Below are 16,356 nucleotides of genomic sequence, written 5' to 3' on the forward strand. Positions count from 1 at the left end.
GTAAAAATTAATGAGGGTCATCAGGGATATGCTGAATTTCCGTAGCCTTCTGAGGAAGTAGAAGCGCTGGTGCACTTCTAGACTGGACCATGTGCTATACCAGCTTCAGTGCAGGGAGGCTTAGATAATCCCAGGAATCCTCAACTAAGGGGAGAAAATAGTACTTTACCTGCAGTTCCCACTCCTACCTGCTGGCTGTAATTGCCGGACGTGAGCTCGGCCACAATGGTCAGTCAGAGCTCTCAAAGTGTTAGGAATGACCACTTGAACGGGGTACTGGAGGGCAAGAAGGTTTGGAGAAATGGTGGGAGGGGCAAGTGCAAGTATGGATGACAAAGGAGAGAGGGTGTACAGATTGATATTAGAAAGATTTTATCACGAACTGAGAAAGTACATTTGTGCCTTTGATAAAATACAGTGTGCCTCTGAACTGAAGTCTGGAACCCATCAACACATTCCATTCTCCACCATTTCACCATCCAACTGAAGTTCAACGCTAGCCGACCACAGCCTCAGTTTACTGAATCAATCAGACTTCGCAACCATGAGTGTTCCTTTCAAAAAGAAAGGGAATTTGAGTCTCACTTGTAGCCAAGCCAAGAATATGAAGCAGTCAAGCCTTGCAGAACATTAGAAATAGAAGCAGGAGTAGGCCACAGCCCCATATTCCTGCTCTACCACTTCATAAGACCATGACTGATCCTTTACCATTTTCCTCCTGTCTCTTGATTCCCTTTCACCACAGAAAGCGTCCTATCTGGATGCGTCACGGCTTGGTACAGCAACTGCTCTGTCTGTGACTGCAAGAAACTGTAGAGGATTGTGGGCACAGCCCAGTGTGTCACAGAAACCAGCCTCCCCTCCTTGGACTATGTCTATACCTCTCGCTCCCTTGGTGAAGCAGCCAACCTAATCAAAGACCCCACCCACCCACCCAGGTCATTCTCTCTTCTCTCCTCTCCCATCAGGCAGAAGATACAGGAGCCTGAGGGCACGTACCACCAGGCTCAAGGACAGCTTCTATCCTATGGTGATAAGACTATTGAAGAGTTCCCTTATACGATGAGATAGACTCTTGACCTCACAATCTACCTTGTTTGACCTTGCACCTTATTGTCTGCCTGCACGGCACTTCCCTGTAGCTGTGACACTTTACTCTGTATTCTGTTATTGTTTTTACCCTGTACTACCTCAATGCACTCTGTACTAACTCAAAGCACTGTGTAATGAATTGATCTGTACGAATGGTATGCTAGACAAGTTTGTCACTGTACCTCGGTACAAGTGACAATAATAAACCAATACCCATACCTTAATATTCAAAAAAATCTATTGAATGTACTCAGTGACTGAACCTCCACAGCCCTCTTGGGAAGAGAATTCCAAAGGTGGACTACCTTCTGAATATCCACCCATTGATTTTGAGACTCTTATCCATAGTTCCAGACATCCAACCAAGGGAAACACCAACTCCACATCAAGCCCCGTAAGAATTTTGTCATTGAGAGGAAGGTGGGTTTCTTCTGAGGTGTTTATGGACTCTTCTCAAGACTGATTAATGGTGATGATAGATAAGATAAGATATCTTTATTAGTCACATGTACGTCGAAACACACAGTGAAATGCATCTTTGCGTAGAATGTTCTAGGGGCAGCCCACGAGTGTCGCCACGCTTCCAGCGTCAACATAGCATGCCTACAACTTCCTAACCCGTACGCCTTTGGAATGTGGGAGGAAACCGGAGCACCCGGAGGGAACCCACGCAGACGCGGAGAACGTACAAACTCCTTACAGACAGCGGCCAGAATTGAACCTGGGTCGCTGGCGCTGTAGTAGTGTTATGCTAACTGCTACACTACCGTGCCTGCCCACACTACTATGCCCTGTAGATAGATAGATCTTGACTATCTATCGTCAAGCCCCATAAGATTTCAATGAGGTCATGTTACATTCTTGTAAACTCAACAATGTAGGCCCAGTCCACTTAATTTCATCTCGTATGATGAATCTGCCAATCAGGAATCAATCTGGTGAACCATCGCTGAACTCCCTCTGTTGCACATGTGGGGACACCAGAACTATACACAATATTCCAGACCAGTCTCTATAAGGTCCTAGTGAAGCACAAGTCTCTGCTTTTGTACTCAAATTCTCTTGCACTAAAGGCTGGGATATTCTGTTCCTTCTGCATTGCTTGCTATTTCTGCACGTTAACCTTAAGTGATTAGTATGCAAAGATACCCTGGTACCTCTGCATACCAAAGCCCTTCAGATTTGACAGTTAACACATCTGCACCCTTGCTGCTGAATGGTTTGGTTTGGTTTATTATTATTGTCACTGGTACCAAGATACAGTGAAAAGCTTTTGTTTTGCATGCCATCCAGACAGATATTTCCATACATAACTACATCGAGGTAGTAAAAAGAAAACAGAATGCAGAATATAGTGTTGCAGTTAAAGAGAAGGAGCAGTGCAGGCAGACAATGTGCAACAGCCGCAATGAGGTATATTGGGAGATCAGGAGTTCATCTTTTAGCCTATGAGAGGTCCGTTCAAGAGTCTGATCATAGTGAAATAGAGACTGTCCTTGAGTCTGGTGCTTTGTGCTCTCAGGCTTTTGTATCATCAGAGGGGGGAGAAGAGAGAATGACCGGGGTGGGAGGGGTCTTTGACGATGTTGGCTGCTTTCCCGAGGCAGCGGGAAGTGTAGACAGAGTCAGTGGAGGGGAGACTGGTTTGCATGATGGACTGGGCTGCGTTCACAACTCTCTGCAATTTCTTGCCATCTTGGGCAGAGCAGTTGCCGTACCAAGCTTTGATGCATCCGGATACGATGCTTTCTATGGTACGTCTGTAAAAATTGGTGAGGGTCATCGGGGTGCAAGATGATATTCCATTTCAAGCAGGTGTTGTATCGTTGACACCCGTACACACTAAGAACAGGAGGAAGTTCAGAGCCTGAATCATCAGAACAACCGTGATAGGTCTTCCACCTCAGCTCTGCACTAATCCTCATCACTCAATTTCCTTAGCAGCCAAAAGTCGATTGAATACACCCAATGAACGAGTCTCCACAGCTCCCTGGAGCAGAGAACTTCAAAGGTTGACATTTCTGAGTTGAGAAATTCCTCTTCATCTCAGCGCTGAGACTTGGTTCTCAAATCCTTGCCCAGGTACATTTTCTCCAAACTTAACTCATGAAATCCTTTAAAATGTTATGTTTCAGTGCAATCTCCTCTCTCAGAGGAGTATAGGTCCTGTTGATTCCATCTCTCCCAAGCACTACATCACCTACCAACTTCCACCTGAGGACACTGATCCCTTTCCAGATGTCAGTCTGGCTAACTCAATTGCACCCTCTTCAAAACAAACTGATACTTAGAGGAGGATCGAAACTGTCTGCAGTCCTCCAAGTGTGACCTCATAAAAGCCTCTTTAACATACTCCTAACTCATTTTACAATAAAGCCCAAGATGCCATTTGGCTTTGTACTTGCTGGCATGTTAGCTTTCAATAGTCTTTGTATAAAAAGTACCCTGTTGTTGTGAATGGTTGTTCCAGCTGCCCCTCAGTCTTTTCCCTCAGTTAGTGCACACAATCTTTTTCCCAGAGTTGGGGAATCAAGAATCAGAGAGCACAGGTTTAAGGTGAGAGGGGAGAGATCTAATAGGAACTTGAGGGGCAACTTTTTTTTTACACAAAGAGTGATCCATATGTGGAACGAGCTGCCAGGGGAAGTGGTTGAGGCAGGTACAACGACGACTTCTAAAAGACACTTGGACAGGTAGATGGATTGGAAAGGGTTGGAAGGTTGTGGGCCAAATGCTGGCAAATGGGACTAGCTTGGATGAGGCACCTTGGTCAGCATGGACCAGTCGGGCCGAAGGGCCTGTTTCCGTGCTGTATAACTCCACGCAACTTGTCCCAGTTTCAGTAGTGACTATATCTGTAATACATTAAAAACAAAACCTTTTATTTGTGTAGAAGTGTACATCCTGCTGTTACATCTTTATTTCAATTTTGTGTTGTCATTTATTTCACACTGCAGGTCCTCCCCCGTTTACAGCAGGGTTCCGTTCCTGTGAACTGCTTGTAGCCCGGACAGTTTGCAAGTGGGTAATAGGGTCACAAACCGAGTTCCCAACTGGCAGAAGATCCCTGCAGCCCCACAGCAGCCAGCAAATCCATCCCGCCAGTCTCCCAAACGCTCGCTCGTGTGTACGGGCTGTACGTATGTCGAGTGTTCGTACCCCGGGGAGAACCTGTATGGGATGCAAGTACTTACAATGGAAATGAGTGATTCAGTCAGAGGGGACGCTGAATGCTCAGTTGTGTAGGGACCTGTTTGAGCAGGGGAGTACTCCCTGGTGTCCAGAACAATGTTTATCCTCCAGTCCACATCACTATGGTAATGTAGTGGTTACGTTACTGGGCTGGCAACCAGAGTGCTAGGCTGTTGATCCAGAGACGAGAGTGTGAATCACACCATTGCTGCTGGACACTGTAACTAGTTAAATCTGGAATCTTTTTAAAATATAGTGTCAGAATAGTAACTATGAAACTCCAAGGCTGCTGTAAAAATCTATCTGGTTCATTAATGTCCTTCAGGGGTGGGTGTAGGGGGAAGGGGAAGGGGACTGTGCCATCGTTATCTAGTTGGGTCTGGATATAAGACCAGCTAATGTGGTTGACCCTCAGCTGATGGAAATTAAAGCAACACACAAAATGCTGGAGGAACTCAGCGGGTCAGGCAGCATCTATGGAGGGAAATGGACAGTTGACGTTTCGGGTCGAGACCCTTCATCAGAACTGGGAATTAATGATGGGAATTAAACATTGGCACTGCCACTGATAAAGGGCAGGCACGGTAGTGTAGCGGTTAGCGTAACACTATAACAGCGCCGGCGACCCGGGTTCAATTCCGGCCACTGTCTGTAAGGAGTTTGTACGTTCTCCCCGTGTCTGCGTGGGTTTCCTCCGGGTGCTCCGGTTTCCTCCCACATTCCAAAGACGTATGGGTTAGGAAGTTGTGGGCATGCTATGTTGGCGCCGGAAGCGTGGTGACACCCGCGGGCTGCCCCCAGAACACTCTACGCAAAAGATGTATTTCACTGTGTGTTACACATAAATTTATGAGAGGCACAGATAGGGTGGACAGTCAGCATCTTTTCCCTCGAGTAGAGATGTCAAGTACTAGAGGATATGCATCTGAGGTGAGAGGAGGTTAGTTCAAAGGAGATGTGCGGGCAAGTTTTTTTACACAGAGAGTGGTGGGTACCTGTAATTGGCTGCCAGGGGTGGTGGTGGAGGCAGATACGATAGTGGCTGTTCGACAGGAACATGAATATGTAGGGAATGGAGGGATATGGATCATGTGCAGGGAGAAGAGATTTAGTTTAATTCGTCGTCATGTTCAGCGCAGATATTGTGGGCCGAAGGGCCTGTTCCTGTGTTGTACTGTTCGAAGTAAGGAGATAATCTGGTCATTATCATATCTGTAGGAGGTTTCTATGTGCAAATTGGCTGGTATGTTTGCTACATTTGAATAATGATATCACTTTAAAAGTACTTAATTCGTTGTATTAGTGTTTATATAAACCATGTTAACTTGTTCTACCATCTACTCATACCTTAGCACTTATTGTTAAAAAACAATATTTCCCAATTCCTCAGCCTGTGTTGTAGGGGAACCTCTACATCATGGTCAAAGGTGTATTTTTTTGCAGTGTAACCATAAATAATCAACGTGCAGCTTGAGAAGGGCAATTGGCTTTGGTGTGTGTAATTACCTCATACCGAGCCCAAATACCAGAGTTGGTCACCGTTCCAGTGACTGAGGCTGAGAAAGAGAATAATCTGGTGATGTGATGATAAATAAAAAGGCTTTTAAAATATCAAGTAGGAACCTCTTAACAGTGACATGAAACAGGCATACAACTCTACACAGGCATCTTATGAGATAAAGCAAAAGAACGTCCTTCAGTGATATGGAAGAAGAGAGAAGAGATTTCTTTATTAGTCACATGTACATCGAAACACACAGTGAAATGCACCCTTGTGCGTAGAGTGTTCTAGGGGCAGCCCGCAAGTGTCGCCACGCTTCTGGCACCAACATAGTATGCCCACAACTTCCTAACCCGTACGTCTTTGGAATGTGGGAGGAAACCAGAGCACTCGGAGGAAACCCACGCAGACACGGGGAGAATGTACAAACTCCTTACAGACAGTGGCCGGAATTGAACCCGGGTCGCTGGCGCTGTAATAGTGTTACGCTAACCGCTACACTACCGTGCCTGTACAAGGGATGTGGTTAATGGGACTAGACTCTGTATTTTTGTTTGGTTGGAATAATAATTTCAATGATATTCAGATTAAGGAAATAACATAGGGCAGTACAGAGTTCAAGAGCTTCTAAAATAACTGTTTAGAATTTGCTGTGATATGATAGGCATTGGATGTTATCAGTGTGGTGAAATGTAAGCAAGTGAAGTGTCATCGAGTCCATAAGCCAGGAATAACTGTCCCTTTGAGTTGGCCTTTAGTGTGTGTTGATGACGTGTATAAATCACATCACTAATATATCTCACTTGGGATAAAAACAGAAGATGTTGGAAATTCTCAGTAGGTCAGGCAGTATCTGTGAAGAGAGAAGCAGAGTAAATGATTCAAGTTAATAACCCCGGTTGAAAACCGGTGAAAGTTAGAGATGAAGCCAGTTTCAGTCGCAGAGCGAGGCTGGAGGGGCAGAGAAAGCAAAAGGGAGTGCCTGCAATCGGGTGGAGATCAGGAGGCACTGAATGACAAAAGTGCTGGTGGTGCCTGCTGAGAGAGGATGGTAAAGTTATCAGTGGAGGAGGAACAAATGGCATGGAATCGTACAGTATTGAAACAGGCCCTTCAGCCCAACTCGTCCATGCCAACCATGGTGTCCACCAAGCCAGTCCCATTTGCCCGTGTAAGGCCCGTATCCCTTTAAACCTTTCCTCACCATGTACCTATCCAAATGTCTAAAACACCAGAAGAGGAGAGAGGAGGAAAAGAATTCTGGAAAAATAAGGTTTAAGACTGGAATGGTCGAGCAACTGAAATTGTTGAATTAGTGTCCTGAAGTTTGCAATGTGACACGTCCAAAGGTCAAAAGTTGAGGGGCTATTCCAAGTTTGACTTGGGTCTTGGCAAGTGCCAATTTACAGACAAACAGAAAATGCTGGAAGCCGTTGGAAGGTCAGGCAATGCCTGTGGAGGAAGATACTTTCCACAGATCCTGCTCAACCTGAGTTGTTTGTGGCATTTTCTTTTTTTCATTTCAGCATTTCAGCAAGTGCAGTTTGTGTTTTTCACAAACCTTCACATCCTCTGAACCCTAACAATAATGAATGGTTACCACCCACACCAGAGTGCACTTTTCAAAGGATTGATAGGTCAATTATCTCATCATAGTTTGTGGTTTTCAGCTCTCTAAACTATACTGTACCAAGTTTGGATTGCTTTGGGATGTTTACCTTTCACATAAAGATGTCCCAAAGCAATCGGCAATGTGATAATTGGCCTATCAACCTATTCTTGGCAAGGAGACTTGACCTAAATATTAGGAGAATTTCCTGGGATTCTCGGACTTGTATCACAGAACAGTCCACACAGACAGCACCCAGGGTCAGGATTGAATCCCGGTCACATATTTGGGGTTTGATTCGACTCAAGGAGATGTATTTTGTCATGGCTGCTTAAATATTTTCATATTGAATCATGTCATGGTGTCCTAATGGAATTAAGGAGATCATTCATTGAGTTTATACAGCTCCAGTTATGAAATGCCTGCATTAGACAACTGTGCTCCTCTCAATCTTTCTGCAAAGATGATGGATGATTAGCCAGAAAGATTGACTCGAACTGTGTATCTTCTCTCCTACACCTCGAGCTAAAAACGATGTGACAATAGTCCAGATTTGGCTCTTCTGAAGAATGGGCATTTTTGAGATCCATGCAGATCTACAGACATTTAGACTGTCAGCAAGTTCTGTTGATTTCACCAGCAGAACTCCCCCAACACTACTCACAACAAACTGAAGATTACATTGCCTTATAATAACAGAACCACATCAAGTAACATATAATGTTGTATCTTGCTGAGGTGAAAATGTATTTAAGATGGTTTGTTCATTTACGGTCTGTAACTGTGACGGATGGCATTGATATGTTGGGTTAGACACCAATGCTGATATTTGAGTTCTGTAGATTGGCGGATACTTATAAAACCCTGACTACATACACAGGGATCCAGATCAGGTTAGCAACATCAGAGGGAACTAACACGTATTTTTCTTTTAGATTACTTCTTTTAACCAGTTTCTGTTAATTAGCTGTCAGTCTGGTTAAGACTTACACATGCTATTGGTATTTGAGCATGTTTGACAGAATGTGAATAGATGAATCTTTCACAGGAAGTTTGGAAAAGGAGGAGGATATTCAGCCCCATGAGTCTGTCCTCACACTCAAAAAGAAAACTGTTTTGTTGGTTCACTCTGATGTTGATAACCAGATCTCAACTTCGGTTTAAGTATGACATAGGGCTGGAAACCAGGTTAGCAACATCAGAGGGCATGATGTATGGCATTCAGGGTTTTATAAGCAACCACCATTGTACAGGACTCAGCATCTGGACTGGTATCTAATCCAACTCACACTGACCACCCTGTCATCAATCTATGATCTAACTGTATGAACCTGTCTTTCCCCCAAACGTCATAAAGGATGTAAATATCAGATTTAAATTTAACTATTGAACCCCTTCCCATCAACTGCCATTTGTGGAAGAGAGTTCTGTATCTCCTCCTGTAGATTTCATGGCAGCCAAATGTGTTACTTGCAAAATTACTGTGTCAAATGTTTGTTGTAATTTTTGTTAGCTTCAATCTAAAATCCTTGACTCTTTTCATCTCACCGTGCAGGTCAGTAACAGAAGTCCTTTCAAATGATTTAACTGAAAACTGGTGTGAACTTTTATAAAATATTCAGAGTTGGAGAATCCATGCTGAATAATGTACATGAAAATAAGAATGGAATCACAAAATGCTTCAAATTCTCAGCAGGTCAGGCAGCATCTGTCAAGAGAAAAAAACAGAGAGCGCCTGGCCTGCTGAGGACTTCAAGAATCTTCTGTTTTTTTCCCCTAGATTTTCGATGTCTGAAATCTTTTAAATTTAAATTTTAAAAATTTTTAAATTTTAAATTTTTAAATTTTTAAACTTTATTTACAGCGTAGTAACAGGCCCTTCCGGCCCAATGAGTCCGCGCCGCCCATTTTAAACCCAATTAACCTACCCGTACGTCTTTTCAATGTGGGAGGAAACCGGAGCACCCGGAGGAAAGCCACGCAGACACGGGGAGAACATACAAACTCCTTACAGATGGCGACGGGAATCGAACCCCGATCGCTGGCGCTGTAATTGCGTCGCACTAACCACTACGCTGCCGTGCCGCCCTATTTTGCTTTATGCTTACACAAAACCTAAAATGTGTACAGTATCCTCTGCCATTTTAACATCTGTTTGTGTCTGTTTTGTTTTATAGGCTCGTCCCAAAGGAGAAGGGTTGACTCCCTACCAGGGAAAGAAACGCTGCTTCGGTGAATACAAGTGCCCCAAGTGTAAAAGGAAATGGATGAGTGGAAACTCCTGGGCCAACATGGGCCAAGAATGCATCAAGTGCCACATCAATGTTTACCCCCACAAGCAGGTACAGTGCACCTCTGCATCCAGCTGTTCACATGCATGATCCAGTGCAAAAGAGCTGGTTGATTCATTGGCAGTCTTACTCCCTTACTTGGCATTAACAGTGGGTAGTTGCTCCCCTGTGTGGTATATATTTTACCCATCTGGGGTGACAGAACAGTAGATCTGCGAAACTTAAAGACAGGTGAATATAAGAACAGAACCATTGATAAAAATTCCAAATTTACATCAATATACGTGATACAGAACATGCAACATTTTCACCACAAGCTTGCATTAATTCCACTACTTAATGTTAGCAAGTCATCTGTTTATCATTTATATCATTTAAAGCTGAAGGTTTTAAAACATATTTCAAAGTAGAGCAATTATTGTTATCCTTGAAGACAGTGGCCCAAAGAATGAAGTTTGCATTTCTGAAGACAGACTGGCCAAAGGATATCCCTCAGGCACGCTGCACTCAACAGAATAGATTTCAAAGTGAAGGCAGTATTGTTATGAAGGAAACACAGCAGCCAATGTTCGTCAGACTGATTCCTGGGATAACAGGATTGATATATGAAGAGAGATTGAGTTGATAAGGATTATATTAGAACATAGAACAGTACAGCACAGGAACAGGCCCTTCAGCCCACAATGCTGACCATGATGCCAATTTAAACTAATCCCATCTGTCTGCACGTGGTCCACATCCCTCCATTCCCTGCCCATTCATGTGCCTGTCGAAATGCCACTTAAACGTTGCTATCATGTCTAAATGCATCTTAAACATTTCTTTCATATTCACTAGAATTTTGGAAAATGAGAGGGGGCAGAGGAGATTTACCAGGATGTTGCCTGGATTGGAGAGCATGTCTTATGAGTGAGCTAGGGCTTTTCTCTTTGGAGACAAGGAGGATGACAGGTGACTTGATTGAGGTATACAAGATAAGAGGCATAGATCGAGTGGACATTCAGAGACTTTTCCCCGTGCGGCAATGGCTAACACGAGGGGACATTATTTTAAGGTGATTGGAGGAAGGTATAAGGGGGATGTCAGGGGTAAGTTTTTTTACACAGAGAGTGGTGGGTGCGTGGAACGCACTGCCTGCAGAGGTTTTGGGGGCAGACACATTAGGGATATCTAAGAGACTCTTAGACACATGAATGATAGAAAAATAGGGGGCTATGTGGGAGGGAAGGGTTAGATAGATCTTAGAGCAGGATAAAATGTCGGCACAACATTGTGGGCCGAAGGGCCTGTACTGTGCTGTAGTGTTCTATTTTCTATCCCTTATAAACCTACAAAGTTCTAACGAAACTGGACAGACAAGATGCAGGAAGGAATCAAGATGAAAAACACTATGATGCTGGAGGAACTGAGCAGGCCAGCAGATCTCCACGAATGCTGCCTGGCCTGCTGAGTTCCTCCAGCATCATAGTGTTTTTCGTCTAGATTCCAGCATCTGCAGTCCTTTGTTTCTCTTGCAGGAAGGATGTTTCCTGTTGACTGGGAAGTTCAGAACCAGGGGCCACCATCTAAGGTTAAGGGGTAAGCCATGTAGGACTGAGCCGAAGAGATATTTCATCATCCAGAGAATGATGAATTGGTGAACTCTCTACCACAGAAGACAGCGGAAGCCAAATCATTAAATATATTCCTGAAGTAGTTAGACATAGTTCTTCAGGCAAAAGGGATCAAAGGATGTGGAGAGAAAGGAAAAACAGCATTTAAAAGACATCTGGATGAGTACATGGATAGGGAAGGTTTAGAGGGATACGGGCCAAACACAGGCAAACGGGACTAGCTTAGATGGGCACCTTGGTTGGCATAGACCATTTGGGCTGAAGGTCCTGTTTCCGTGCTGTATTACTCTATGACTCTAAAGCAGGAACAGGATACTGACTTTGGACAATCTCTGAAGGGCCAAAAGATGCCTCCTGCTGTCTTTTTCTAGATAGTGACTCCAGGCAGATCCACTGAGGAAAGATCGAGGGGGAGAAAATCAAAACCTGCAGGCACTGAAAATCCCAAATAACAACAGAAAATACCCGAAACATTCAGCGGCTCAGGCAGCATCTCCTTATGGATGCTACTTACCTAGCTGAATGTTCCCAGCAAGGGAGTACTTTTTTGACATTTTCAAGGTGTTAAGGAGAGCTAATGAAAACTATTAGTGGGGGCACTGGGACCAGGAGGCAGGGGTGACAAATCGTGGGCAGATCTTTCAGGGTTGAAGTTTGGGAGCACAGAGTATGTTGGTGGTTTGAAATTCTGTCATGCAAATAGAAATTCGTGTTGAGTCATTTATTAGTTTTTAATCTATCCAAGTTATTCATAGATAAAGTGGACATGTGGAACTCGGCCACAGGTCAACCTTTTACCATTGAATTAAAAGATATTTGGATAAGTACATGGATACGAAAGGTTTAGAGGGATATGGGCCAAACACAGGTAAATGGGATTCGCTTAGATGGGCACCTTGGTTGGCATAGACCAGTCGGACCAAATGGCAGGCACAGTAGTGTCATGGTTAGCGTAATGCTATTACAGCGCCAGTGACCGGGGTTCAATTCCGGCCATTGTCTGTAAGGCGTTTGTTCGTTCTCCCCGTGACTGCGTGGGTTTCCTCCGGCTGCTCCGGTTAGGAAGTTGTGGGCATGCTATGTTGGCGCCAAAAGTGTGGTGATTCTTGCGGGCTTCCCCCAGAACACTCTACGCAAAAGGTGCATATCACTGTGTGTTTCAATGTACATGTTACTAATAAAGATATCTTATCTTTCTGCACTGTCTTCTTCTCTGACTCTATGTCAGCCTGAGAGAGGACACTGACAGTGGTTTGCTTATCTTATTAACAATGAGTTTGGAAGATTTTGTGGAGGCGGTGTTGGTGGTATCTTCCCAGTGCTTACAAGTGCCTGCTGAAGAGGGCCTGTTTACATGCTGTATCACTCTATGAATCTATGACAGACCTGATTCCAATATTGGCTTTGCATTTGGAAATGGAGGGGTGAACTCGTGGTGGGGCAAACTCGTGGTGGGGCAGTCCCAGCACAGGTAAAGTTGACCCATTGCCCATGAAACAGAACTGTGGGTAACACAACGTCAAATTTCCTTGAAGCATTCATGCAGCAGACAAGATACACCACAGCAACAAAACCTCTGTTTGTTTGCTTTAACTGTGCAAACCAAGAGCTGTGGTGTTGGTTCAGTTGGAGAGGGTCAAGCCAGTGCGTTGATTGGAGCTTAGGCTGTGCTTGATAACAGAGAGGGAGACTTGGGTAAATACACAGTTCACTCAGTCCAAACATCTTGTCTGGAACTATCTGGCCAAGACATGCTTCTTTTAAAATAAATAATGCTCTGTTTTAGAGGAAGTTGGGATCATGACAGAACAGGGAAAGAGAAAAAAAAGGTACTTTAACTCGCAGACGCTCAATATCGAATTCACCCACTTCAGGTAACTCACTTTCTCTCTCTGTGTTAGAATTGTCCATTTCTGCTGTAAGCCCGCACATGTGATAATGGCTGATTGCCTTTCTCCAACAGCACAGCTTGTCTCACCAGGAATGTCCCATTTGCAACACATTACACTTCTTTGACTGTGTTATCACCCGCTAACTTTGCTCATTGACCATTTGACCGGACGACCTCCGCAATTTATCCCCAGGGCAATCCTGGCCTCGCCACATTACAGACATTCCCTTTGTTTTATACATCCCTCCCCCAAACCTTCTCTCCAACTTTTCTAGCACAGCGTCTCAAACATTGCAACTTCAAAAATTGTTTCTGAAGTGTCTGAGGTCATAATGAATCCTCTGTAAATGCCTGCTTGTCTGTCTATGTTACTGTAAAATGGGGGGTTTTGTTCATGTAGCGCAGGATGTGCATTTGGAATGTTTTAAGGATGCAAATTTACCCCAAAAAATGCCTGCAACAGAAAACGGGCGAGTTTGCATTTAATTAGCACCTTTAACAATGCCCCAAAGCATTTCACAATGAATGAGAAACACATTTGAATTGTGGCCACTCGTGTTCACAGGAAACCATGGCAGCCAATTTGTGCTCAACAGGCAGTAATGAAATAAATGACCAGATTATCTGCATTAAATGGTATGAAGTGAATCCTAGCAGGCGAAAAGCGAATGCAATGTCACACTATGATGGACAGAAATAGCAATCAGGTCAAAAGTAAAAAGGCATAAATATTAACCAATGTGATTTAGGGAAATCAGACCCTTCCGTACCCAGTTAAAGCAGAAGATTAGATATCTCCAGATGTTTTTACACCTTCTTTACAAAAGGAAATGCAGCAAAACTCCGATAATCCAGCACCTGATTGTTCAGAAATCCTGATAGTTTGGTGTCGAACTCATCCATTAGTCCAGAATGTGAGCTGGGGTTCCGAGTGTGCCTGGGGTCAAGGTCTGGAATGTGGGCTGGGTGTAAGGCTGGAGCCGGGTTTGGGGGTTAGGGACACGGCCGGAGCCTGGATCCAGAGGGCTTGTATACAGTATTTCCCACTCCCTTTTAGCTGGAAACAATGCACAGCACAGTGCTGCAGCCAGTCAAACCTCTGCCTCACAGCTCAAGTGACCCAGGTTCAATTCGGCTAATGTGTAGCATGGAAACAAAAGCAAGTTTAGGTATTAATGGGAGTAATCGTCCAGAAAATCTGCTGTTCTGGCACCACCAAAGTTCCAAGGATTCAAAATTCCAATATCTTATCAGCAATAAACTTCTCTCAATAAAATATTAAACAATTAAATTATCCACAACAACAAACAATGTGGTGGAGGAACTCAGCACGGAGGAGGAAAGAACTTGTCAACATTTCAGGTCAAAACCCTGCATCAAGACTGAAATCAGGACCAATTCCTCTCCTCCCACAGATGCTGCTTGACCTGCTGAGTTCCTGCAGCAGAGTGTTTGTTGCTCCAGATTCCAGCATCTGCAGTCTCCTGTGTCTCTAAATATCCAGAACAACTTGTTAGCGCATCCCTAAGCTGCACTCGTGTATTTTGTCCAGTGTGTTCTGTGGTACGAGACGAAGAGGAGAAAAGGGCCATTCGTCCCTTTTTGCCTGTGCCAGTTCTTGCCTGTCCCTAAGTAATAGACAACCAGGTAGTGGCGGGTGAAAGCAAACGAGGAAAGTTGGTGAGCAGTCAGCTGGAGAAGTGGTGTCCACTGCACAGGCAGAAGACTAACTTGCTCGCAGTTTCAATCAGCTTGGGAGTTCAGGATTGAACCCGGGTCACTGGAGCTGTGAGGCAGTAGCACTACTAACGGTACCTGTGTGCTGCCGATTGTGCTAGAACAATGAAGGCTAGGAGGGAAGATACTGACCGTGTGGGGCATGAAGATATTTGGAAAAATAAAGCTGGGGGTAAGTCTGGAGGGAGAGCCACCCACCAGAAAAATGAATCCTGCTTTTGCACAATGCGAACTATGTATTGAAATATTTCTGTGATTGTGTATTCGAAGTACCCAACGGAATCTTCTGGTCAGGAGAACTAAGGGCAGGAGTTCCTGTGAGCTGCAGCCATGCTTATTATGTTTCACATGACATAGAAGGTGGTCTGGTGAGGCTATGCTGGTGCTCTCAGAGCGTTCCCACCAATGGAAGGAGAGCCTGGGATCCAAGGGCACAGCCTCAGCATAAAGGGACGTCCCGTTAGAACAGAGGTGAGGAGGAATTTCTTCAGCCAGATGGTGGTGAATCTGTGGAATTCGTTGCCACTGAGGGCTATGGAGGCCAAGTCATTGGGTATATTTAAGGCAGAGATTAAGAGGTTCTTGATTGGTAAGGGGGGGGCTTAAGGATTATGGGGAGAAGATGGGAGCATAAGGTTGAAAAGAAATCAGCCCTGATTGAATGGCGGAGCAGACTTGATGGGCCGAATGGTCCGTTACTTTGTACTAAATTGGACTCCGTTTTTCTTGCTGTGTTCTTTCTTGTAAAAATTGTGTATAATTTATGCTTTTCTTATGAATGCTGCGCATCTGATGCTATGTGCCTGTGATGCTGCTGCAAGTAAGTTTTTCATTGCACCTGTGCACACGTGTACTTGTGCGGATGACAATAAACTCAACTTTGGACTTTGACTAATTTTGCTCCTATATCTTATGGTCTTATGTTCAATCTCACTCCCCCACCTGTGACAGTTTACACTCAACGATTCAGGAACAGCTTCTTCCCCTCCATCATCAGATTTCTGAACGGTCCATGAACGCTACCTTGTTATTCCTCTTTTGTGGTATTTTTTAAAATTTTTGTAACTTATAGTAATTTTTATGTCTTGCACTGTACTGCTGCTGCAAGACAACAAATTCCATGACATATGTCAGTGATAATAAACCTGATTCTGTTTCCAATAGACAGGGGTCACTCAGCAGTGATTTCTTGATCAGCACCAACCTTGGCCTCTGTGTCAAGGTTCAGCCCCAAGGTGGAGGGTATTGCAGCACCAGAGGAGTATTGGTGAAGGCATCTCTTTCGATGCCTGGAGTCTGCATTGAGAATTCCCTGGTCCAGTGCCTGACCAATACAAAGCATGTCCCAATCTGCATTGGTAAATTGATTTATTATTGTCCCATGTACTGAGGTACGGTGTAAAACTTATCTTGCAAACCGTCCATACAGA

The 16,356-nt window shown here is 44.3% G+C and overlaps 1 protein-coding gene across 1 annotated transcript in view; it reads left to right on the plus strand.

Annotated features, from left to right (window-relative positions):
* The window catches only part of zcchc24 (zinc finger, CCHC domain containing 24), a 214,893-nt gene that overhangs the window by 167,697 nt on the left and 30,840 nt on the right, over window positions 1-16,356 (plus strand). The window contains exon 3 of the mRNA XM_052041604.1: window positions 9,572-9,736. Within this exon, the coding sequence (XP_051897564.1) occupies window positions 9,572-9,736 (165 nt within the window). The remainder of the gene's footprint in view (window positions 1-9,571; window positions 9,737-16,356) is intronic.

The sequence above is a fragment of the Pristis pectinata genome, chromosome 30 (assembly GCF_009764475.1).
Source record: "Pristis pectinata isolate sPriPec2 chromosome 30, sPriPec2.1.pri, whole genome shotgun sequence".
Taxonomy (NCBI): Eukaryota; Metazoa; Chordata; class Chondrichthyes; order Rhinopristiformes; family Pristidae; genus Pristis; species Pristis pectinata.